This window comes from Dasypus novemcinctus, chromosome X (genome assembly GCF_030445035.2).
Source record: "Dasypus novemcinctus isolate mDasNov1 chromosome X, mDasNov1.1.hap2, whole genome shotgun sequence".
NCBI lineage: Eukaryota > Metazoa > Chordata > Mammalia > Cingulata > Dasypodidae > Dasypus > Dasypus novemcinctus.
Genome location: NC_080704.1, coordinates 74,101,621 through 74,129,502, shown reverse-complemented (window position 1 = coordinate 74,129,502; position 27,882 = coordinate 74,101,621). Strand labels below are relative to the sequence as shown.

General features: G+C 40.3%; 1 protein-coding gene across 1 annotated transcript in view; it reads right to left on the bottom strand.

Annotated features, from left to right (window-relative positions):
• Nucleotides 1-27,882, bottom strand: part of AR (androgen receptor) — a 194,250-nt gene that overhangs the window by 68,587 nt on the left and 97,781 nt on the right. The window contains exon 2 of the mRNA XM_004473284.5: nucleotides 26,794-26,945. Within this exon, the coding sequence (XP_004473341.2) occupies nucleotides 26,794-26,945 (152 nt within the window). The remainder of the gene's footprint in view (nucleotides 1-26,793; nucleotides 26,946-27,882) is intronic.

Genomic DNA, 27,882 nt, shown 5'->3' with positions numbered 1-27,882 from the left:
GTCATTATAAATTGAATCAGAATGCTTATCTTTGTCATTAGATTGTGAAGCAGATAAGAATAAGGCCTATTCCTTTTTGTCCAGGCAGCATCTGGTGCATTGAAAATTCTCAATAAAGCTGATTGAATAAATGAATGAATGATTTTTAAAAAATATCTTGTTGGCCAAGAGATCTTTCTATAGTATGCTTTAAAGAAGTAGTCCAGGTCCTGGAAGTTCTTGAAGTTTTGATAATTTCCGCAAGAAATTTAGTAACTTTCAGAAGTGGAAAAATCAACAGAGAGAGAACATAGTTTTGCAAACTCTTAAGTCTCCCTACCCAACATCCACCTCCAAAAAAATGGCATTTTTCCCCTTTATTTATTTTTTTAATGTTACATGAAAAAATATGAGGTCCCCACATACCTCCCAGCCCCCTCACCCCACTCCGCCGCCCATAACAACAACCTCCTCCATTATCATGTGACACTCATTGCATTTGGGGTATACATCTCTGAGTACTGCTGCACCTCATGATCAATGGTCCACATAATAGCCCACACTATTCCACAGTCCACCCAGTGGGCCATGGGAGGGCATACAATGTCTAGTAACTGTCCCTGCAGCACCACCCAGGACGACTCCAACCCCCGAAAATGCCGCCACATTACATCTCTTCCTCCCACTCCCTACCCCCAGAAACCACCATGGATAAATGGCAGTTTTGAATCCTGACTCCCTTTCAGTCTTGTGAGTCTGGTGAAGCTGCTCTGTGGAATGTTTTCTCTGAGTCACTTAGATGATGGGTGGAAATGGTCAAAGGAGGCCAGGAAACAAACCTTATCTTGGTGCCACTTCATTGTCAGCCCACCACAAATACTATTGGTCTTGGCAGCTTGGGCATCAAGAGAAAATAAAGAGCCTTGGAAACAATTTTGCAAGGTTCATGTGTCAGCTAGACAGAAATTTCCATGGGTTCAAAACAAGCATATTAAATGCAGGGGAGACAGACCTATTGGGGAAAAGAGAAAAACCCTGTATATTTAAAACCTACAACAAATGAATTAACTCCAATAATATCAGTTGTCCTCCTCAAATTGTAAGCAGCAGTTTAAAAAACAGCTCATTGATAAATGTCAGCTCAAAGTCATATCTGCTAGGGATTAAAAAAACAATAAAACAAGGGCTTGCTCTTGGAGAAATTAAACCCTGTAACTTACCCATATGGGCTTTTAGTAAGCTTACAATTGAAGTGCAAAGCTGAGCTGTGATGGCAAGGCACATTGGGCAATTATATGGTTACTATTCCCTAACTAAGAAACAATAATTATCTACATAAATAAAACTACATATCAGTAAATTTCTGCATCATGTAAAAGTGGTTGGATATATTGTCATTCAGTCAAAGATAGCATAAAACATAAAATAAAATTCACTTTGAAGAACCTTGGGTGATACTTCAACAAAGTAATAATCCATGAAAAGAACGGAAACTGAGATACCAAAAGAAGGATTGTGACAGCAGATTGAAGGAGATGTGCATTATATATTAATAAGCTATGAACAGAGAAAACAAAACAGTTAAGTGATTTGTATGTAAAGGTGTTTCTCATATAGACTATTCTTTGCAAAGCACTTAGGCATGGTCCTAAGTAAGTGTTAATTTAACCATAGTCATGAATGTTCTGAAAAAGGACTCCCTTAGAAACTAGAAACTAATATATGATGATTTGCAATTATACAGTGATTTCACAGATGTTATCTACTTTGGTCTTTTAAACCACTATATACGATCATTATCTTCATTTTACAGATGAAGAAATTGAGGATTAGAGAGGCCAAATGAATTTTTTAAGGCCCAAAGCTAGTGAGTAGATTTTCTAACTCTAAGAGTCATTTCTTTCTACCACATCCATACTATTTTTAAAATCTCTGAAACTAAACTTAAAAAAATAAATAAAAACAATGAAAATAATAAGCGTTGGTAAGGAGGTAGGGAAGTTGGAATTCTCATGCATTGTTGGTGGGAATGTAAAATGATGTATTCCCCTGTGTAAAACAGTTTGGCATTTCCTCAAAAAGTTAAACTTAGAATTACCAGATGATCCAGCTATTTCACTTCTAGTTATATACCCAAAATACTGAAAACAGGGACTCAAACAGATGATTGTGCACTGATTTTCATAGGCATATTATTCACAATAGCCAAAAGAAAGAAGGAACACAAGTGTCCATTGACAGATGAATGGATCAAGAAAATGTAGTATACATGTAAAACGGAACAGTTTAGCCATAAATAGGAATTAAGTTCTGATACATACAACATGGATAAAACTTAAAAATATTATGCTAAGTGAAATAATATAGATATTAATACAAAAGGACAAATATCTTACAACTCCACTTATATGAAATATATAGAATAAACAAATTATATAGACAGAAAGTAGATTAAAGACTATCAGGGGCTGCAGGGAAAAGAAATGGGTAGTTATTGCTTTATGGATACAGTTTCTGTTTGGGGTGATGAAAAAGTTTTGGTAATGGGTGGTATTTCTGGTAGCACAACATTGTAAATGTAATTAATGACACTGAATTGTACGCTTAAAGATGGTTAGAATGGCAAAAACTTGTTATATATATATACACACACACATACATAATACAATTTAATTAATTAAAATAAGGGAAAAAGCTGCTAGTTGGAAGAAGTCCTATCTGTGGAAACCATTCTCTGTATATATTCCTTGGTGTGAGGCAGCAGACCTTGGAATCGTATTTTCTAGGACAGCAAATGCCTTCTTGAGTCAATAAACCAAACTTTGCTCCAAGGAGAGGTTAAGTTCACTCATTGGTGTTAACAAGCACATGGGGGTCAAATGGTCACACCATCATAAAGGGCTTGCTATTAGAGAGTGACCTTCCTGTTACTCAATATATCTATATATTTTTGTTATTTTCCTAGGACTCCATAGAAGCATAGTGAATGGGTTAACAAACAAAGAAGGATTACCAGATAAAGACTGAGTCAAGTAGACATGGCTAGAAGAGATCTAATTCTTAGAGAAAGTTCTTCATTTTTTCAAGCTGAGGTTATAAGGTCTGAAGTCTGATTTCTATTTTCTGTACTGGATTTCCAGTTTGTTCTCCCTCAGTATTTACTAATGTGCATATTGGTGAATGGAAGTCCATTGCTATTGAATGCAGAGAACTCAAGAAATGTGATCTCCACTTATGCTCAGGCTTGAGAGAGGGAAGACATTGGGTGTTGGAATTAAGAACCACATGAGAGGTACTGGGTCCCAAGGGATATGAGAAACCCTGGAGGACAGAATTGAAAAATCCTGTTTGACATTTACAGGGTGCTTATATCTCCTCCATTCTGCAAGGTTCTATATTTTATTTCAACAAGGGAGGCCTATTCTTTTCCTTATGCACTTTAATCTTCTCCAACAGATCACATAGTCTCTACCCTAACAGGAAAGTATGAATCTAGAAGCCACAATCCTCAACCACATCAGTGAAGTCAACTAACTATAACCATAACCTGCTTCCCTTCAAATCCTCACATGCATATACCATTGCTAAAGGTCTTCCCATCCCAAAGGGCAAGTGCCATTAGCCTCTACTTCACATTAGTTATCATAATCCCTTCTGACCATTGGTGTGAAGCTACTTGTAGGAGCTGAGTCTGCCAATGCTACCCTGATTTGTCCTGCCCCTGCTGATCCCTTCATGGTTTTCTGAGGTTGAGAATCTGATGTGGTCATGGCTGTCCTCTCAGGACATGGCTTCTATAACAGTCTTCCTGTATCTAACTATTGCTTACCCAGACCTCACATGCCTTTTCCTACTATAAAGTTGTCTCAATGTTTCTGTTGTACCTATAAATTAAATGCAAATTCAAATCTGGTTAAATGGGTAAAACATGTTTTTCCCCAAACCCTCTTAACCTGCCTCCATTGTCCCCTTCTATTCTTTTATACTCCTAAATGTCCAATGCCTTCATTTGACATTTGGTTCTTCAGAACTGCCCACTTTGATACTACATCTAATCCTTCCTTGCCCATATAACACCTTATGTTAAGAACCTGTCCTGAATCCCTTCTATCTTTCAAAACCTATGAGACCAGTGTTTCATTCTTCCAGAATCCTGCTAAGAGGCACATTGACAACCTAATTTCTAATACTATTTCCTGCTAATGGTTGAATGTGTCCCAGGAGGCATAAACTTCCAAACCAATTGTATGTACAGTGACAATTTAAGACACTGTGACAGGTCATGGGTGGCATATACTTTCAGATACAATGGATTTTTAACAACTTCTTGAATAGAAACATATGTGATTCTAACAACGTAAGAATTTATATCATTGATATGGAGGCAGTGGCCACTGGAGGTTCTGAAGGGAGGGAAAAGGAAAAATAGGTGTAATTGGGGGACATTTTTGGGAATTGGGAATTGTCCTGAATGACACTGCAATGACAGATACAAGCCATTTTATATCTTGCCATAACTTACAAAAACGTGCAAGAAAGGATGTAAACTACAATGTAATCTGTAATCCATGCTTAGTGGCAATGCTCCAAAATGTCATCAGTTATAACAAATGCACCATATTAATGAAGGATGTTGTTAATATCCTGCGAACGTGTGTGAGGGGTAGGGAACGGGACACATGGGAATCCTCCATATTTTTTAAGTAACATTTATGTATACTAAGTATCTTTTTTAAAAAAGTATGTTAAAAACAAAACAAAACAAAAAAACACATGGCTGGTCACATAGTGCACCTGTCCCCACCTCCAACCCCTGCTTTTAACCTAGTACTTTCCCTGGTGGAAATGGATACCAAGAAATTTAAAAATAAAAAAGTAATGTGCATGAATGCAATCTAAATATATGAAAATAATCTAAATACCTAATAATACAGGCATGAGAAAAACATCAGAATATAGAATTCTCTGTGACAATGACTATAAATTATTCATGCATGAGTGCAGTCACAAAAGGAAGTGAAGGCACAATTTTAATGAGCTACTGTGTTAAAGTGATGGTTTCTTTTAAGCCACTAGCAGAAAGTGTAAAACTCTGGGTAGAGGTGACATAATTTCACAGGTTTAAACTTGAATGGTGAAGCCCACCAAGAACAATGGACTGCAGAAGAGATTCCCAATACATTTAAAAGAAAATCATAGTTTCAGCAATGAGAACCTTCCACTAAGGATCTCAGCCTAGTGGAGAAGAAGAGATGGGTACACACATTAAAGAAAGAAAAAGCAGGAAGTGGTAAGAACCACAAGAGGCACCAATGTGGGTTTGCTGGGAGTGGATGATGGTAGGGTGTTTTTTGATGGGGTGGAGGTTTCATGGAGGAGGAGGCAATAGAAAAGGAGCTTGAAGGATGGTAGAACTTAAAGATATGGAGATGTGGAGGATTAGGCACTCAAGACAGAGAGGATAGCCTGAGTAAAGGTGAAGAAGAGGAAAAGTATGGGTATGCAGTGGGATAAAGAAATAGTTTAACTATGTTGTAGCACAACCCCCTGCAATATTTGGTTAGCTTTTGGTGGTTAAAAATAGTGATAATCTATTTTAGGGATGGAAGAAAAATGGAAAACAATCAACCAAGCTGTAATAAAACTAGATAACACTGTTTCATTCGGGCTTTGATTTAAATCAATTAGTTTCTTCATAATTCTCAATAACATTGTTTCTTTTGGGCTTTGATTTAAACCAATCAGTATCTCTCTCTCCATTTTGCACTTATCTCTTTTATAACACTTATCACAGTTGTATTTAATTTTTGTTTCCACATCAATATCTCCCTCTACACTTTGAGATCATTTAGAGAAGGGCTATTTCTTACTCATCACTCAGTTCCCAGCATCACATAGAAGGCTTGTCGCATATACTTGCCTCACTCCCACTGGACAGAGATGATGTTTTAGTCATCTCTCTCTCCCAAGCACCCAGCACAGGGTCTGGCATAAAATAGATGCTGGATGTTTGCTGAACAGAGATGAATTAGTTCCTTTCCTATTCTCTTAGTCCTCTGGGCCTCATTTTCCTCGTTTGGAAAATAAGAGTACTAACAGCATCTACTACATCACAGAACTGTTGTAAGGATTAAGTGAGCACTGAGAGTAGTGTTTGATACATACATATACTCAGTAAATATTAGATGCCATGATTCTTATCATCATTGTTCCTGTTTGCTGCTGTTGTTAGGGCTTCCAGACCTGCTGATGGAGACAGGACTCCCAAATTGTGCTGGCCTTCTTCAGAGTTTGGCCTGGCTATAAAAGGGCAATGCCTTAGGTATCTCTCTCCCCTGTCCCATCACACTGTCTCTGCAGCATTTATATAGTCTGTGCAGTGTTAAAACTATGGTTGACTTTGGAGGTCATGCTTGCAAGACTTGAAACTCCCAGAGAAAAAGGTCAGCTCACACTCATATGTGGGTCCACACAAGGCCTGACACAATACATGCCTGTGGAATAGGGAATGTGTTGAGGTTACTCATCCCCAATGCTTCTTCCCTTCAATAAGCTATGAGAATACCAATGCCTCTAGTCTGAAGTTTCCTCCAGCCAGGGAACTGGGTCCAAGGAGTTCTGTACCACCTACCTTGCCAAAACTGCTCTAGTGGATTACACTGAAGTCTTTGATACTTGGGAATGCTCTCACCTGCAGAGCTGAAGTATCCAGGTGTGAAAATAAGTACCACCAAATTATCCATGTGAATGAATCTTGAAGACCTTCTGTTGAGTGAAGCATGTCAGGCACTGAAGGTCAAATATTACATGACCTCACTGATATGAGTTATGCAAATTGAGCAGACTCACAGAGCTAGAGTCTGGAAGACAGGTTCATAAGAGACAGAAAGGGAGTACAGGGTTGTGAGCCAATCCCATATGAGCAAGATCTATGATAAGGTGGAAGGGTATAGTTGTGCAGTGACTGGGCATGACAGTGGTTCACTGATACTATTGGGTTGTTTAGTGCTCATTTGTGAGGGGGGTAGGGTGGGAAGGGTGTGTTAGACTGTCCATGGAACTGGGGGGAGGGTTGGAGGGACGGAGCAGGTGAACTCAGGGGATTTGCAGGTATGTGTTTGAAACTACAATGTTGGTAATGTGCTTTTGGCAAATATGGCAGGGGGTTACTGGTTTAGGGTGTTGGATATGGGTGACATTCGGGAGAGGGTGAACCTGGGGCAGGCTTCTAGGGAGTGTGTGAGTGTTCATCTTCTCATAGTGTGTTGTGTTAGTGGGTGGAGACTCACATAATAAGTGGGAAGGGGTTGGACTCGTATGCTGGGGGGTCTGCTATGTTCTCAAATAGAGGAGTGGGAATCTCTAGAGAGCATAGGCAGTGCCTAATAGGGGAAGAAAAGCCAGTATGTCAAGGTCTCAGTGTTGTTGCAAGTAGCTATGAATCTTGTTACTCAAGAAGTGAAGCTTGGTGGTTGCCATGGGTCCTGAGGGGAAGGGGAGGGAGGAATAGAATAGATGGAAAATGGGGCATATTTGGGGCATTGGAATTGTTCTACATGGTCTTGCAATGATGGATACAGGCCATGTTAAACTTCGTCAAAATTTATAAAAGTGTATGGTCCAAAATGTAAACCATAACATAAATCACTGACCATGGTTAGTAGCAATGTTTCAATATTCATACATCAATTGTAACAAATGTACCAACCACATGTAAAATGTGATTAATAAGGGAAAGGAGAATATGGGGAGGATGTTGGGTATATGGGAATCAACTAAATTATTCAAGTCACTTTCCGTAACCTAAAGCTTCTTTGAAGACAAAATGAAAAAAAAAAAAAAGACACTGGGGAAAAAACGTAAGAAAATGTCATTGCACATACTAGACAACAGATCTTACAGTGATGAAAAACATAATGTCAAACATTTTTTTATTTTATATTTTTTATTATTTCAAAAATATTTTTAATTTTTAAAAAATTTTATGTGTTATCATACCTATAAATCATATGAGTGTGTTTATTGTCATAGTGGGTGGAGATCCACACAATAGCTAAAAGAATATAGGATCCCATTCTGGGGAGCTCTGCCACATTCTCTAATGGGACAACAAGAATCCCCTGAGTACAAGGGCAGAGGCTAGTGAAGGAGGATGGACCATTATGATGGGCCCTTGATACTGATGAATGTACTTATGAACCTTTTTCTTTTGAAATTGAAATGTAGCTTAGTATTATAGGGTGCCTAAGAGTTATCTTCTGAGAGTTTCCTTGATGCTCAAATGTGGCCTGTCTCCAAGTCAAACTCAGAATATCAATGCACTACCTTCCCACGAACACCGCCCCCTCCAGCATGGAACATGACCCTGAGGATGAACCTCCCTGGCACCAAGGGATTACTACCAAACACTAACTAGCAGTGCACCTGGAGAAAGACCTTGAACAAAAAGGGAAACAATAAAGAAAAATGAGTTTATATGGCTAAGAGACTTCAAAGGGAATTGGGAGGTCATTCCAGAGGTTTTGCTTATACACATCTCAACAGGATCTCACTGACTTGCAAAGTAAATATTTCCTCAAATAGCAAGGCTCCAGAGGGCTCTGGAGACTTTGAGATACTATAGGAAGGGCAGACAGCTCAGGAATTGGGTGCCTTGCCAGTGGGCCCAACTTTGGAATTTAGGCTACCTAGTGCTCCTTCTATTTGAACGTATAATTAATACTAGAGTAGATAGGCATGTGTCCAAGATACTTAAATCTTTGGGCTGACCATGTACCATTTGGGCCCTGAATCTCAACAGAGATGCAACACCTACTCTCCAGTTCATTGGACTCACTCAGGACAACTAACAAACAGATGATGATGGATAACGACCATCTCTAGAAACAGAGAAAATCTGCAACTGCATGCAAGATAGTCCCACTCATCTGATCCATGGGATCTAAGTCCCCTCACAATTAGATGCAGAGTGGGCATCACCATCCCAGAATCCTCAGGATTGGGGAATGAACAATGTGCTAGAATAGACTTACTGTTATTCTACTATAGACTTATTGTGATTCTAGTAATAGAGGAACTTTTAGCATTGCTGTGGAGGCATTGGCCATTGGAGGTTCTGAGGGTAGGAAGAGGGAAATATAGGTGTAATTTGGGGAAATTTTAGGGACTTGGGAATTGTCCTGAATGTGCAATGACAGATACAAGCCATTATATATCTTGTCATGACTTACAAAAATGTGCAGGAGAGGGTGTAAACTACAATGTAATCTATAATCTACGATTAGTGGAAATGCTCCAATATGTATTAATCAATTGTAACAAATATATTACGCTAATGAAGAATGTTTTTAATATGGGAAATTGTGTGAGAGGTAGGGAGCGGGTCATATGGGAATCCCCTATATATTTGCAACATTTATGTAATCTGTGTAACTTTAAAAATTTTTTAAAAATATAAAAAATTATCCATGTGAATAACAACATGTGAATTATTCAGATTACACTAGTATCTCTAAAATGACATCACTACCTAGAGGTGGGTGGCAACTGTGGTTGATGGTAAAGATGCAAGAGTGTTGTGTGAGCTAGAGAAGAATTGTGTCACTATTGCAGAATAGGCTAATATGGAGAATCATAGGAAATGTCAATTGGTGTGACCTATGGACTGTGGTTAACAGCAATACTGTAATGGTCTTGCATCTATGTCAAAGACATACTGTGTTGATAATTAGGGAGTATGGAAATAGTGTTCCAATGTATGCTATGGACCATGGTTAGTGGTAATAGTCTGATGATACCTCATAATTTGTAACAAATATTCTGTGGTTGTGTTGAAGGGGTGTGGTATGGATATTCTACACATGTGCATATTGCTTTGTAAGTTCACAACTTCTCTAAGAAAAAAAATATAAAAATTAATAGGCTTTCTCTGCTCTAGAGAAGCCTGCACCAAAAATAAATAAATAAATAAAATGACATCACTGGAGTCTGGAAACGTGCCATCAATTTTTATATTGGACTAGTTTGTCATTTTACACAAGAAGACACTGTCAACAGTGTTAGGGTCATTTCATATTTAAAAGTCTGGCAGCATGCTAGCAATCTGAAGTTATCTAATCTTATGTATCTTTATCACTCCTCTAGGGGTGGTTGTAATTATCCCCATTTTCTCAGGTAAGAAAATGAAGGCTCAGCGAGGAGATGTCATTTTCCCAAGTTAATGAATGGTGAACTGAAAGCCAAGCTGTCTTCTCCTACATCGATATGGTTCCTAGGTAAAGAGTAATTTATATCTCTATAGAACTCACTGGGAAAGACAGAAATTATTCCTTTTCCTTCCTTGAACTATGACACCTTCATCACCATTTGTTTTGCCTCCTATATGTATCTCTGCTCCCATGGGACCATAACTTGAACCTAAACTTAAAAGCTAATCCTTCTTGAGTTGTAAAAGGACAAAGAAAGCTCTTTCTTAGTGATATTGGCGACAGAAGAGTTTCTGGGAAAAGAGTCAGGGAGACTATACAAGTGGTGGTGAAAAAAGAGACCACATCAAAAGAGTGGGAATTAGGAGGTTTTTAGTCATAAGCAACACAAACAAAGGACCAATCCTATCTCTATTCTGAGGTTGAGCCGAGCTAGGGGACCTCAAGGACTGGAAACCCACTTATCAATGGGTTCTAGGGGCCTTTGGCAAGGTGCTATGCCTTACCCTGCTATGCCTTACCCTATGGAGTTTTTAAAAGATCTGAAGGTGATTCAGGTATCAGTCAGAGATAAGTACTTACATGCTTCGTTTAGCTGTCCCTTTAAAAGGATCAAAACTGAGTGGGACCACCCCAGGATCCACAGGATGGAGAAATAAAATATGGTTTAAAGTGGACTTATTGGTATTCAACTATAGAACTATTGTGACTCTAACAATGGAAGAAACTGTATCACTGATGGGGAGACAGTGGCCACAGGAGTCGCTGAGGGCAGGGAGAGTGAAGAAGAGATGTGATGTGGGGGCATTTTTGGGACTCGGAGTTGCCCTAAATGATATTGCAGGGACAGATGTTGGACATAATATATCCTGCTGTAACCCACCGAATATATTGGGGGAGAGTGTGAACTACAATGTAAACTGTAATCCATGAAGTGCAACAGTGCTCCAAAATGTATTTACCAAATGCAATGAATATTCCACAATAATGAAAGAAATTGGTGATGTTGGAAAAGTGGGGGGTGGGGGGTGAGGTATATAGGAACCTCTTATATTTATTAATGTAACATTTTTTGTGATCTATGTATCTTTTATAAAAAAGACACTTAAAAAATAAAGTGGAAAAAAACAGTGGGAGTGGAAAGATGCAATGTTAATCTAAGGGAAGCAGAAAGAATTCCCGCATATTACCAGAGTTTCATTTTAAACGCAGTAAAGTCATAGGCCATAGCAAGGCATCATCCTTTTTTTGAAAGAAATGCCCCTCCGTCTCGATTTTAAAAAAAGGTAATGTAACAATCAAACTGCATTGCTCCAAAGGGTCCAAAGCACTAGGAATGCAGGAGACAATACTCTAGATAAAAGACAACTAATTTGGTTTTTACAAGTACCCATCCGGCTTCAGGAAAAGAAACCCTAAATATCTATTTACACAGGTGCTGGCTCAGGTTTTTATTGAATCTAGCCTCCTCATATGTTAAGCCACACCTCTGGCCTCTGACAAGGGAAACCAATGGCTGAAGAACATGGAAGATGATTTATGACCTTTGTTAGCTTTTGCTCTGGTCTGTGGCTCGGGACTTGAATTTACTGGGGAGGTCAGGCCCATCTGGTTGGGGACAAAGACACAAAGAGAGCTCTGACACCTTAAAATCCAAAACCTAAAAACCATGAGAAGCAAAACAAGGATAACACATTTAGTGAGAATTTTAAAAGAAATATGTGCTAGCTAGGCTGGCTGCGGAATGATCCTCAAAGTGCCCTGGGAGTACAGGAAGGAGGAGGAAATTGTCCTTGACTGTACTCTCATGCAAATGCTGTTGGCCCTTCTGGTCACTAATAAGTTACCTTGAGGAGAAGTGGCTGGCTAGGAACCTTATACTAACTCAAGATCTCCTTTATCTAGGTTACTGGGACAGATATTATCTCCCATTCTTCCTTTCTGCCCATCCAGGGAGCACTATAAGTGCAAACGTGCTAATTACCAAGACTTTACTCCAAGAAAAGGCACCAAATTATACTGTGTGCCAGGATCTGTGTTACAAATCATTTGATTCTTGTAATAGCCCTATTAGCTATTATTATTCTCACAATGGCACAGAAAAAGTTAAGTGACTTGCTCAAGTTCACATACCTATTAAGTCTTGGAATTAAAGATTGAACTCAGTTCTGCCTGTTTCCCCAAACTGATGCATAAAAAGAAAACTATTGGTCAATGGACACATCTGGAGTACATACAAAATTTTAGAGATTTATGGTTAAATTCTCCCAGATTATTTAATACAAACACTTTATTTTACAGTTGGAGATTCTGAGTTGAAGAGAGGGAATGAGACATACCTAAGGCCACATGGCTAGTCGGCGGCAGAACCATGGCTGTAACAGAGCTTCAAGTAGCATTTGGTGTTCTTGTGCTGCATGTTGTTCCACTACATAAATGGATTGTTTCCATTTGGTTTGCTTCCAAAAAGCCCAGAACATGGAGTAGGATTTTATTGCACATCTCAGCATGGGAAGCCAGGAACAAAAGTCAACTGAAGGCCTGTCAAAGGGCATGCTGCATCTTTTGAGGTTCCCCACAACAACCTCCAGATTGCACAATGTTCCCCAAACAAGACACTTTTATGCACTCAGTTCTCTCTTCTTAAAGTTCCTTTTCCACATTTTTGTAGCTGTTAATCTCTTACATGTCCTTCGAGACCTAACTCAACCCTTATCTTCTGTAAAGCCTTCCCAAACTTTGCAAGTAAAATAACTCAATCTCTCATTGTCTCTATCCAGGAAGTGTACTAGAACCCAGGAGATTCTAGTATAGCACTTACCCCGCTCTTTTATGTTGGCAGTTATGTGTCATATTCACTCCACAGACACAAAGTAGTTGTATGACTTTGGGAAAGTCACTTGAACCTTTGGTACTTCATTTTCTTTACTTGTAAACTGGGGTTAAACCTACATCAACAGGGTTTTTGACGATTGAGTGAGATAATATCTCCAAATCATCTAAAAATTTAGAGTGCTCAATAAATGTTTTTGTTATTATCTCTAATCTTTTATCCCTGTGCCTGGTAAAGTTCTGATGAACACAATAAACCCACTGATACTGTGTTGAATGAATGCATGCTATGTGGAAAAAGTGCCAGCCATCAAATAGCCATTATGGATAACCCTATTGTTAGGACAATTTCTTACGATTTTATAAAGCCCTTATCAAAGGTTAGACCAATAGACTATAATCTCTAGGCTACAGAACCTCTGAGAACCTCATGAAAGCTATGAAACTATTCCCTTAAAATTCATACAAGCACATATATAAAGACCTTGCAAGATTTTTCACACCTAGAAATATTTTACAGAGTCTTCCTACCAGAAACTGTTGGTATTATTAATATCATTTTTTTTCTTCTTTATTTTCTTTTAAATGTTACATTCAAAAAATACGAAGTCCCCATATACCCCTCACCCCACCCACCCCACCCGTCCCACATCAACAACCTCTTCCATCATCATTGCGGCACATTCACTTTACCTGGTGAATACATTCTGGAGCACCGCTGCACCACACGGAGAGTGGTCCACATTGTAGTCCACATTGTCCCCCAGTCCACTCAGTGGGCCATGGCAGGACACACAACATCCAGCATCCATCCCTGCAGCACCACCCAAGACAGCTCGAAATCCTGAAAATGCTCCCACACCATATCTCTTCATCTGGCTCCCTACCATCAGCAGTCACCGTGGCTACCCTCTCCTATCACTATTACAATTTCTTCCTTTACTAATCACAACAGTTCCCTAGCAGAACCACCAGTAAGTCCACTCTAATCCATACTCTATTCCTCCATCCTGTGGACCCTGGGATGGTATGTCGACTCCCCCTCTATATCAAGAGGGGACTTAGATTCCACATGGATGATGGATGCAATTCTCCTGCATGCAGCTGCAGGCACTCTCGGCTCCCTGGTGTGGTGGTTGACCCTCTTCACCTCCCTGTCAGCTCGCCAGGGTAAATCCAACAAACCAGAGGGTAAGAGTTGCAAATCTGCTGAGGCCCAGGGCCTGGCTGTCACATGGATAGTCCAGAGAACCAGGTCTCCTGAGTATACACCAACACAAACACTAACTACAGGTCCAGTAAAAGTAACAGAAGAGGCATGTGTAGAAAGGCCATATCTGAGTCCAACTCCATCACACTCAGGAACATAAATTCCAAAGTAGGGCCAACCGACATGGTCCTGAACTCCAGAGCCATCTGCCATGACCATAGAACCTGTGGGTCTCTGCAGTCCTCAGGAGAACCAGCACCTGAGTTTCCATATACCTTGGCGGTCTCTGGTACCCTGTTGAGGCATGCATAAGCATCACCCCGCTGATGACTTCCCGAATCTTTTTTGGAGACTCATAGCCATATAAACTCACTTCTTATCCCCTACTATGGCGTAAGATCTGAAGTTACAGAAGATGCTTTCACACAACGGTGGAGGCAGAGAGGACTAACATGGACCAAACTCCTTCTAGGAGTCAAGTGTGATGCTAAATCCTTAATGATCTGTCTCACATAATTCTTCGGAGTTCCACAGTAAAAATGTCTCTGGTTCTACTGATTGGCTGTGAGGCAGAAGTGTTCTCATACTAAAAACAAGAAATAGAGAGGAGGACCTCATACTTGCCATCCATATGTTATATGAACCCTAGAAAATCACTTACTCTTTCTGTACCTCAGTTTCATCATCCATAAAATGACTTGGTGAGATACCTAGATTTCTAAGTTCTCTTCCTTCAAATCTTAACTGGTCAGTATTTAAAAGATCAGGTGCTCATAAACACTACAAATCATTTAAAGTCTTTTAATTAATCAATACATTACTGAATCAACTGTCCAGAAAGTAAAGGAGCCTGGGAACCTGTGATTATGGGAGTGTAGGAATGTGCTTAACTGACTTATGGAACTGTATGAGGCCACAGTCTCTGAGGTCCACATCCATATACCAAAATAAAACCAGTATCGATCCATGCAATGAGATGTCCTAGGAGAGGAAGGAAGAACAAAATTTCAAGATCCAGTTAGAAGAGAACAAGAATTTGCCCCCAATTATTTAGGATTATCCTGAAAGACAATATTTTCTGGCTTCTGAAATCAAAGAGGAGAGGAAGTGTATTTCTTTAACTCCCGCGCCCATGGAACAATTTTCTAAAAAGGCTCAAAGCCAAGGGCCAAGAAATCATAATTTTACCATTTAAATCCATCTGTCCTAAATACTACATGACGTCAATGATATGAAATAAGTAAACCAAGCTGCCTCGGAGAGCTATAGACTGGATGATAGGCTTAAAGGAAATTGGGGGTAGAGGAAGGATGTAAGCTGACACCTACATGGGAGAAATCTATGATAAGCTGGAGGTAAGTATTTGTACAAGGAAGGGATAAAATGAGAGAATAGGGTTACCTTTGGGTGGGGCTTTGTGGGCTTGAGGGGGGCTAGGGATTGGAGGATGGGTAATACTGCCCAAGAAATTGGGGGGAGTGTAGGGCAACATATGAACATAGAAGGTTGTCAGTTATTTGGTTGAGAGTAAAATGCTGAGAAAACTTTTTTAAAAATATAATGAGGAGGGTTACCTGCTTAAGATGCTTAAAGCGGATAATCTGAAGCACGACAGGCTCCTAGAGAGTGTGTGAGTGCTCATTTTGCCAAAGTAGGTTATATCATTGGTTAGAGACCCATATAATGAGAGTGAAGGTATACCCACATCCTGGGGAGGACTGATGCCCTCATATAGGGGGAGTTGTATCTCTCAAGAGAAATGGTGGCTCCCAGTGCATTAGGGCAGTTGAGCACGTGAAGCCCTCAACACTGTTGCAAGTATCTCTGAACATGGCCCTTCAAGCAATGAAGATTGACTGTCACTGTGGGCCCTAAGGGGAGGGGGAAAGAGGTATTGAATAAATGGAACCAATATAACTGTGTGGGCAACAGAAGTGTTCCACAAGAGTACGCAAGGATGGATATAAGACATGTTAAATTACAGCAAAAATATATATGGGCTGATAGGCTAAAATGTAAATCATAATGTAAAACATAAGATAACCAAAAATTTAGAAAATTGTATAATCTAAAATATAAACCACAATGTAAACACAAATGTTACTTTGTTTGAAAGCTATTGTCTTAATATCTGTAAATCAGTTTCAGTAAACATAGTATGAATACGTAAAAAGATTATTGCTGTGGAAGGAAAAAGGTTTTATGTTGGATATGTGGGAGTACTGTATATTGTATATATGAATTGCTGTAATCTAAAACTTTTGTGAAGATAAGCTTAATAATTAGAAAAAAGAAAAGAATAAGATACGATGTACACACTGAGGAAAAGATGGAAGTAGTTGCCTTGCCAATTTGCATACGGGGCAACACTTATTGCAGTGATGGAAAGCAAAACATCAAAAACAAAGCTTTTACATTTTTTAATTTTTTGATATCCCAATTTATTTTTACCTTAATTTTTCTAAATTAATATGTATTCTATATCTAACATTTAAACTTATCACTATATTCCATTTTACTATAATGGAACCTGGAAATATATTTGGCTTCACTTTTGAAGAAGTTTTGGATCACAGAGAGGTTCAACAATGGCAGGGGAGGAATACTGGTTTGAGAATTTATTGACAGGGTACACATAGTTGGCAGGGAGTTCTAGAGGGCATATATCCAGGGTACGTAAAAATGTTTGGATATTTTTATAGTGGATACAATTAAAAACAACGACTGAGGGAGTGTTGAGTTCCTAGCCAGGGGAACTCTATCACAGTCCCTAAAGGAACAGCAACAATCCCCAAAGTGCAACGGCAAAGACCAAAAAAGAATGAAGGTCCAACAATGAGCCCCTCATACTAATGACTATGCTTGTGAGTCTGTGCACCTGAAATAAGAACAAGGCCTAGAGCAGCAGGGTACCTAAGAGTTACCTCCTGAGAGCCTCCAGGTTGCTCAAATGTGGCCAGTCTCATAGCCAAACTGAGCATGTAAATGTGTTGCCTTCCCCACTGTGTGGGACATGACTCCCAGGGATGAGCCTCCCTGGTGCTGAGGGATTCCTACCAAGTACCAGCTGATGTGTAACTAGAAAATGACCTTGAATAAAAGGGTCAACTCGGACCAGCAGAATATCTCAATCTACATATAATACCAGGAGTTTAAAATGCTTTTTGACCTGAATCAAAGGGGGAAATGGAGTTTAAATATGTCTAAATAATTTAAAAGAGCTCTGATCTATATAGAATGATTTTGATATGTTATTGAACAGTGCCTGGAAACCATATTAAAGAATATTTTTTATTGCCAAAAAAAAAAAGGGGGGGGGAAATGGAAAGGACAAATGAGTTTATATGGCTATGAGTCTCCAAAATGAGCCAGAAGGTTATCAGAGGAGTTGCCCTTATGCACACCTCAGCAGAGTCCCAGAGACAGATAAAGTAGATACAACCCCAGGTATTGGTTCTGCTGAGGCCTACAGAGAATCACAGGTTCTATGGTCATGGCAGATGGAGTTTAGTGCCATGTCAGTTGGCCCTACTTTGGAGTTTGTGTTTCTGGGTGATGGAGCTGGACTCAGATGTGATCTTTGTTCACAAGCCTCTCCTGTTACTTTTAATGGAACTGTAGTTGGTGCTGGGGTTTAATGTATATCCAGGGGACCTGAATCTCTGACTGACCATGTGATAGCCAGGCCCTGAGCCTCAACAGACTTCAGCTCCTACACTTTGGTTTATTTGACTTACCCCACTCAGCTAATATGGAGGTGAAGAAGGTCAACCACCACACCATGGAGCCAAGGGTGCCTACAAATGAAAGCAGGAGGATTGCATCCAGTATCCATGTGGAATCTTAGCCCCCTCTTGATATAGATGTGGAGTGGACACTACCATTCCAAAGTCCACAGGATGGAGGAATTGAGTATGGATTAGAGTGGACGTACTGATATTCTTTTCATGAACTATTGTGATTAGTAATCGAAGAAAATGTGGCATTGGTGTGGAGAAAGTGGCCTTGTTGGCTGCTGAGGGTAGGGAGTGGGAGGAAGAGATGAGATGTGGGGGCATTTTCGGGACTTGGAGTTGTCTTGCATGGTGCTGCAGGGACAGTTACCAGACATTGTATTTCCTCCCATGGCCCCCTGGGTGGAATGTGGGAGAGCGAGGGCTATGATGTGGACCATTGACCATGAGGTGCAGCGGTGCTCAGAGATGTATTCACCAAATGCAATGAATGTCTCATCATGATGGAGGAAATTGTTGTTATGGGGGGAGAAGGGGTGGGGGGTATATGGGGGCCTCATATTTTTTTAATGTAATATTAAAATGTAAATAATGACAAAAACAAAAAACAAATAAATAAATCCATCTGTCCTATCTTTGAGCTCTTCTCTTAGCTTGGTAATGAGGGGCAAAATTTTCATTTGCATAGATGTTACATCGTGCTTCCTATTTATTCTGTGGTTGTGTGATATGGGGACATTTACGGGACTTGGAGTTGTCCTGAATGACATTGCAGTGACAGATGCAGGATATTATATATACTGCCATAACCCACTGAAGGGACTGTACGAGAGTGTAAACTACAATGTAAACTATAATCCATGCTGTGTAGCAATGCTCCAAAATGTACTCATTAAATGAAATGAATGTACCACACTAATGAAAGAAGTTGTTGATGTGGAAGGAGTGGGGGGTAATGGGGTATATGGGAATCTTATATATATATTTTTTTAAGATTTTATGTATTTATTTATCTCCCCTCCCTCCCTCCGCCCCGGTTGTCTGTTCTCTGTGTCTATTTGCTGCGTGTTCTTTGTCCGCTTCTGTTGTTGTTAGTGGCACAGGAATCTGTGTTTCTTTTTGTTGCGTCATCTTGTGTCAGCTCTCTCTGTGTGCGGCGCCATTCTTGGGCAGGCTGCACTTTCTTTCACACTGGGCGGCTCTCCTTACGGGACGCACTCCTTGCGCATGGGGCTCCCCTACGCGGGGGACACCCCTGCTTGGCAGGGCACTTCTTGCGCGCATCAGCACTGCGCATGGGCCAGCTCCACATGGGTCAAGGAGGCCCAGGAGTTTGAATCGTGGACCTCCCATGTCGTAGACGGACGCCCTAAACACTAGGCCAAGTCCTCAACATTTTGTGTGATCTATGAATGTGATTCTCCTACTTGCAGTTGTAGGCACTCCTGGATCCCTGGTGTGGTGGATGACAATCTTCACCTCCCTGTTTGTTGACCTGGGTAAGTCCAACCAACCAGAGAGTAGGAGCTGCAACTCTGCTGAGGCTCCGGATCCAGTTGAGTTAATATATTTATATATTGGAAGGGCAGCTGTGGTGTGGCACAGTTTTTGGTTCCAGAAAACTTCCATTCAAATTCCAGATATTCTATTTTCTACCTTTTGATTGCCTGGCAAAACCTCAGCTTATTCATCTAGGAAACCAAGAAAATTACCTCTTTTCTTGTCCCAGGTAGTTGGGAAGTTCAAGTGGAGAGTAGATGTGGTGGCACTTCAGCTACTAAAGAACTTTAAAGATGTCCAGGTTTATAATCACTAGACTATGAACTACTTGAAGTAGGCTCTGAATCTTGAACTTGTGAGCCCAATACTACATGTGTAGTAAATGTTTTCTGACTAGATGCATGAGAAGATTACTAATGGGACTGTACCTGTGAGATGCTCCATAGGAGATAGGTACAATATCACCAGGATTTGCAACGGCTCCATTGGGTTGCATAAGTAGCTCAGCACAGACTGGAAGCAATAGAACTGAGAATTCAAATCCTGGTTCCCTTATAAAGAGTCACTCACCTTCTAATCTCAGTTTTATCCTCTGCAGATTGGCGGGTACAATGCTCACCTGCCTCCTTGGAATGCTGAGAACAGATTCTTTGTGTGAAGGCACAAAAAAGGAGAGTGGAAGCATGGATAATAGTTTCCAGAAGAATGCACACATGGCTAATATAACTGAAGAGATTAATTTTGAAATGATGGCATCTCACTGAGTTCAGTTATTTTGAGGGACAGTGTGTTTCTTGCTCCCGGACTGGAATCCAGAGAAGTAAGAAATGACTCCCACCTCTGAAGAGAAAGTGGGTCTAACACTTACCCTTGCAAAAGCAGCTAAGTGCAAAAATCTACCACCCAGATTTTGACAGTCACCAACGTGTTTGAGGGGGATTGTAGAAATAGAAGATTCCAGCTGTGGTATTTGGACAGGGACAGAAAAGATGATAAGGAATTGGGAAATCAGAATAGCTATGTGGAAAGGTGTAATGGATTCAAATGATCTCCCAAGTGACAAAGGGCATTTAAACATTACACATATTTACATAATGTTGCAAGTACTTTGGCAATTTTTTGTTAATAATTGCTTCATTAAATGCACATGCTATAAATAATCAGACACAGGGTACTTTAGAGCAGCAATGGCAGATTCTTGGCATGGCCTCCAAATTGGGCACTGACAAAGACTAGGGTGGGCACCAATTGCAATGAGTTTCAGAGCTAAATTATTTATGCTGCAGGCCTGCAGTCTAGTCTTATTACAGGAAGGCCCAGATTTAGCTGGCAAATGTTTGAGACAGTAACCAGGATTTAAAAATGCTTTTTGACCTGAATAAAAGGAGGAAATGGAAAGGACCAATGAGTTTATATGGCTATGAGTCTCCAAAAAGAGCCGGGAGGTTATCAGAGGGTTGCTCTTATGCACACCTGAGCAGAGTCCCAGAGACAGATAAAGTAGATACAACCCCAGGTATTGGTTCTTCTGAGGCCTACAGAGACTCGCAGGTTCTATGGTCATGGCAGATGGAGTTCAGTGCCATGTCAGTTGGCCCTACTTTGAAGTATGTGTTTCTGAGTGATGGAGATGGACTTAGATGTGATCTTTGTCCACAAGTCTCTCCTGTTACTTTTACCGGAACTATAGTTGTTGCTGGGGTTTAATGTATACCCAGGGGACCTGAATCTCTGGACTGACCATGTGATAGCCAGGCCCTGAGCCTCAACAGACTTGCAACTCCTACACTCTGGTTTATTGGACTTACCCCACTCAGCTAACATGGATGTGAAGAAGGTCAAAACCACACCAGGGAGCCAAGAGTGCCTACAACTGAAATCAGGAGAATTGCATCCAGCATCCATGTGGAATCTAAGCCCCCTCTTGATATAGATGTGGAGTGGACAAAACCATTCTAAGGTCCACAGAATGGAGGAATTGAGTATGGATTAGAGTGGACTTAATGATATTCTATTCATGAACTACTGTGATTAGTAATTGAAGAAAATGTGGCATTGGTGTGGAGAAAGTGGCCATGGTGGTCGCTGGGGGTAGAGAGTGGGAGGAAGAGATGTGATGTGGGGGCATTTTCGGGACTTGGAGTTGTCCTGGGTGGTGCTGCAGGGACAGTTACCGGACATTGTTATGTCCTCCCATGGCCCACTGGGTGGACTGTGGGAGAGTGTGGGCTATGATGTGGACCATTGACCATGAGGTGCAGTGATGCTCAGAGATGTATTCACCAAATGCAATGAATGTCTCATGATGATTGAGGAGGTTGTTTTTATGGGGGGAGGAGTGGGGTGAGGGGTGTGGGGGGCATATGGGGACCTCATATTTTTTTAATGTAATATTAAAAAAATAAAGACAAAATTAAAAAAAAAATAGGAAATATATGTCAGATCCATAATTCATTTGGCCTCCAGGGCCCTATGTTTTTTTGAGACAGGGAGTTTTTTCATAACATTTGGTAATATATAATCCCCCAAAATTTCCTCTTTACCATCTGGAGTATATGTGGCATTCTGCAAAACTCATTCATATATATTTCATCCACATAATTACTGCACAAGTCTAGAAAATGTGAGAAATGTTTTCACTTTCTCCACTAAGTATCACAGGGTGTATGATCTACTAGATTACCAGAAAAAGTGTCTTCTAGATTTCCTAGGTTCATTTTTTTTCTCCTGTTTGTAAAAGACGACTCAGGACCTAAAGATTCTGAGCAACCAAGATGTACAAACTTTGGCCAATTCTGCAAAAGTTTTAAAATTGATGATCCAGAAAGCTACTTAGACATTAGAAGAGTAGAAAGAGTAAAATTTACCATGCCTATTTGCAAGCACAGGTGCCACCATCTAAAGTAGGGGCCAGCAAAATATATCTTACAAGCCCTACTCATCCAGCCTGATGCCTGTTTTTGTGCTTTCACATTTTTAAATGGTTGAAAAATTCAAAAGATCAATAATATTTAATGACACATGAAAATGAGATGAAATTCGAATTTCAGTAACCATCAAGTTTTATTGGTACACAGCCCTCCCATTAGTTAGGTATTATCTGTTTCTGCCTTCATTTCACTAAGATTGTATTAAGTAGTCAGGACAGTGACCATATGTCCCACAAATCCTAGAATAGTTACTACTGGTCCTTAACAGAAAAAGTTTTTTGACTCCTGATTTAAAGTCTGGCGCTAATATTTAAAAAAAACAGGGACAGATAAGAGATAAGAGAAGCATTGTGAAAAGACGTCCAGGGCTCCCATAGTCCGGATTAGTCAGGTCCTTGGCTTATAATACTTATCAAGGCCCTAAGGAGATCTTTCTAGCAGAGTTAACTTGCCCCTGGGAAATATTACTCTAAAAGTTAGGGAATGAAGAGGGCACTGACATTCACCAAAAACTCTCTGCAGGACTCCAAACAAAAGTTGTTATTCATTTCCACATGAGTTGAGGTGAGAAAGAGTGGATTTAAATGACAGAAAAAGTTCAATGAGGGTTCACTTACACTTCTTCAAACCTGGGAAGCATGAGAGAATTAAAGCCATACTTACATAAAATTTTCCAAGTATACTAAATTGGGACATATTGTAAACATCATTGAGAATGATGTAATCCCTTGAGTTCAGAATGTAAACTACAGTTTCAATTTTATGATGTGTACCAAACAGTGTTCCATGTGTACAAAACAAATGGATGCACAATCTCCAATGTTTTACTAGAAAATGTCTGAAAAGAGTACATTACTGGGCACATAATGCACATGATGAATTAATTAACCCTCTTTGAAACATGATTAGATAGAGATGGGGATAGATATCCTGATTTTCCAGATGAGAAAATGGAAAAGAAAGGAAGTTACTCAGCTATGGTCACTAAGCCGAAGGAAGAGAGAATCCCAGAGTCTCGGGTTTTAACCCAGATCATCCATGGTGCACCTCTCTCAGCTGGTTTTATCCGTATCTTAAGTTTGATTTTTACAATCATGGAAGGTAATTAGGTTTGTAGTTTGTAAAATTGTCATAAAATGACTAAGCTGGAGGGGGCTTTAAAAGCATCTAATTCAACTGCTATTTCACAGACAGAAGAAAAAAGGGCTCTAAAGAGGGGGGACTTTCTTATCCAAAGTCACCAAGCTAAAACATCTCTAAGCTTCTAACCCTGTTTATGGACATCACCTTCCTGTGACTTCTTGGCCTTTAAGATGGCATCCAACATGCTTTCCTCTTCCCTTCCTCATTCACCCCATTAGCCCACTGATTCTCCTCATGCCTATTACTAACTCACTGACCCCCCCCCCACCCACCAACCAACTGCATTCACACATATACACACATCTATGAAGTATCTATCAACAAGATTTTAGTGATTTTACCCCCATGGTCTAGTATTATTATTTTTTATCTCACAAATATGCAGGTATCTCCATTCCAAGCCTCATTTCACTCCATACCCTAACGTTACTGACAATGAGAAAACGTGGGGGTTTTCTCCTCTTCTCCTTCCTCAAAAGGAAAACCTGGCCAGATTACAGTTGACTATGTGCTGAGCCCTACCACCAGTGATATTAAAACCTCATGCCTTATGTGCTACTAAAACTAGAAATGGAATTCTGTCTGATTTGACAGGCATTTAAGTCTTGGACCTATGCCTAGTCCAGAAAAGTCTGAAACCATGAAGAAAGTATAATTAATACTCTGAATACATAGCATGAGTTAACGTACAATGATATATAGACAAAGAAGAGAAAGATTTGTGCTCCCACTTTCTCCAAAACAGGTGTAATTCCAAGTTGCAACAAGGCAGATTCAGGACAACCTTCAGAAGGTCCATTTGGGCAGGAAAGGCACATCATAAAAATGGAAAACCAACAAATCAATAAATGTTCTCTGTAGGTAATGAAACAGCCCCCTGCCTTCAAATAGGAATAATGACAGCAGTAAAGTCAAGCCACACAACTTTACAGATGGGAGGAGAAAGAAAACACCAATAATTTTGTTTTGTTTTGTTTGTATGTGTTCTTTTTAAACTACTTTCATCACTCCAAGGACTCAGGACCAGGAACTACACTCCATATTCTAAATAAAGCAAAAGGCTAAGAGGATTTCTCTCTGTGGCCTTGCAAGGAATCCATTGGTAATTTTTGATATCGCAAGTAATCAAGAGCTTTTGGCTCTATGAGCTCACAGAGGCACATTTTCTCAGAGAAAACATTATTGAATTTCCTTAACTTATGTGAATCTAGGGCCTGGAGCATTCTGGGATTTTGCTGGATTTCTAAGAGTTCTGTATATTGAGTAAACTGTCCACCCAATCTCCTCTCTTTCCTGTATTCAAATAGCCCAAGATCCACATCATAGCAGAGCTCCTCCTGGGCAACCTTGCCTGCTGTCCATATGTCTGCCTTCCTGCTTTAGTCCTAAATTCTGTAGAAAGTTCCTATGTGGTATGTATATGATAGCTCAATTTTTCTTGCACAATTTGGTTGATAATTTCTCTTGTTTTCTGGGGGAAAATTTTGGTGACCCAAATTTGTAATGCAAAGATAGCATCAATTATAATCTAATCTATCTTTATAACAAATCTGCCTGTTTTCTTGCTCACTTAAAGTCCTTTCCAGCCCAATATGGCTGCTATTACTGTAGTGCCCAGGGCTATATACTAGCTCTAGGTGGATACTCTGGATCATTCTCTGCTCTGTAGACAGGGCTTGCTGGATATTACATATGAAAGAAGAAGGTTCTTCCTGGCAAAGTTAGAGTGATCTAAGTCCCTGGAGATGCTTCTCACTTCCTTTTCTGAAGGTCATCTTTCTTTAATTACTCTTAAGGAAGGAAGTTACTGCTTTCTGGCACTTTCCAAATGGCTTAGGCCTAGCCACTGGGGCTCTGGACCTCAACTCAGCCAGCATGAACAGTAGTAATGGGCCACTTGAACGTATGGGTAGAACACACAGGATATTGCCATTAATAACAAATGCTAGTTACCTCCTTAGTGCTTTGGGGAATGGAAGGAAAAAAATCAAGCTTTCTGTCTTATGGGCATTCCTGCCAACTGACCAAAATGATGAAACAAACATTGTCATTCTGACTGGCTATCAGTTAAAAGGAAACTTTTTCCCTAAATGCCGAGAACTCTCCACCATCCTTTGATGGCTGTCATAACTTTCCTGGTACAAGGTTTGGTTTACATACCTGCTACGTTTAAAGCTGTTTCAGGGTCTATGCCTTTACATTAGGAAAGGTTCTCTCTTTTGGTTCTGACTTGGAACTCAACACTTCTGAGCCAAGGAGAGGGAAGGAAAAACACCTTGATAGAAAGTATCTTCTCTGTGGAAAGTGGGGTCAGGGTTAGAAACTGGTGTTTAGCAACTGGGTCTGGTCCCAGAGCAGAGTGCCTCTTCCAAGAGGTTGTGTAGCAGTATTCCTTTGAGAAAGAAGCCCTTAGTGCAGGGTGGGGAGTGAAGAGGACAAAAAAGAGCACTAAGCCCTATCTTGGTAGGGAGGAAACACTAACTTATAGAAGAGGTCTGGAAATGAGAGTCCTTGCTGTAGGATGAAGGCTGAGCACCTCTGGGGACATAGTAGGCATGAGTTGTTCTAAACAAAACCAGACTAAGGAGCCAGGGATTGAGCTCTTTTAGTCAAATATAAGATGTTTACTTACCTTGGGGTTCTGTGTCAATTTGGTAGGGCCCAAAGGCAGGACTCTGGAGAGGAAGATAAGTGTGCTTCCATGGTTTGGTTCTTACCTTCCTAGAAGCTATTAATGCAAAGAGGCCCCTAAGAGGCAGTGACAGGGGGGAGCAGGTGCAGAGACTGATGGTCTACTGAACAGCGAGAACACTTCCTGTCTAGGGCTGAGGCCAGGAAGCCTTTGCTAAGGAACAGTCTCATATTCACCACACAGGACAGGCTGGGGACTCATTTGGGGTTTCTCCACTTCTAATTTCTTTAATAAGAGCAATTTTCCCCCTCCTTGTGGAACATGAGCAGAGAGGAAATTAAATATTTTCAAATCATTAATTTTTCTTTCATTTCCAGGACCCACCAAGCCCCAAGCACCAGCTGTGACCACCTTCATTGCCTACAGTCTCCCTGAAATTCCTGGCTACCATAGCTGGGCACTAGCAGGTATAAAACTTGCTTCTTTAGACTCTAAGCTTCTTGAGAGGCCCCCATTGGTAACCCTGTACCTCAGATAACAGACTACAGAGCTCTGCAAAGTTGTTGTCTTTCTCTGGAAGACAGAGGACAAAGGGAAATATGAGAAGTGAGTATATTAAAACCTTTACCTTCAGCTGCTCTTTTAAAGAAGACTTTGCAGCTTCCACAAGTGAGCGCTCCATAGTGACATCCAGAAGCTTCATCCCCACAGATCAGGCAGGTCTTCTGGGGTGGAAAATAGTAGTCGATGGGCATGACATGGTCCCTTGAAGTCTCTAAACTAGAAGGACACAAGAGAAACAGTGCAGCACACATCAATAAGTGGCAGAACTAGGAATGCAGGAATCTGAAGTCATCATGAGTATACTGCATGTATAAATTAGTGTTATTCATTGCTCAAGTAAGTCAGTTTGAAGTTGAATTTTCCAGAGACTTCTCCTAAGGGTAATGTTTAAAGAGTTCCCTGTGATGTAGACAGAGTATTTTTGGATCTTGTCAAGGTGTTCGGAGAGTTCTGTGGAATCAGCCAATCTCACAGGCCATGTCTACAAGAGGGAAGGATAATTTAAAGTGGTGATCAGGCAACCTTTTTGGAGAAATTAAATGGTACGAACCTAGCCCTGTGATCAAATCAGTCTTAGGAAGCAGTTTGATGGGCTTTCCTTTAGCTTTCTGGGCCTCCATCTTATCTGTAAAATAGGGATAATATCTCCCATCCCACTGAGCTTCTGTTGTGAGTAGCAGCAAATATCAGACAATGAATAAAACACCTTTGAGGGATTGTGATTAGTATTATCACGCCAGTCTTCTTTGGTCTTTGTTTCCGTTCCTTCGTTTTCCTTAGAAGTCTATTTAGATCACTTGGACATTTTTTCCCCAATTGTAGAACATAAAGTAGAAGAATCCTTTGGACCTGAGGCCACTGTTGAGAAATGATGCACAGTGGTGTTGGACGTCTCTTAGGCTATCATCTCAATACTTGGCTATTAGAAGACTTCTATTGGAATGGAGCTTCAGAACTCACCTAGTCTAACTGCCTATCCACAAGCAAATTTGTGTCTGAATTCTTCCAGTTGGATCTCAAGGAGAGAAGTCAGAAAGCCAATCCTAAAACTTTCAAATAAGGGTAAATCTAAATCTGCCATAGTAATACATTGAAGTTTGAACACATGGAACATGGCTGAATGTCAACTTTTATCTCTCCAATGTCCTAATTC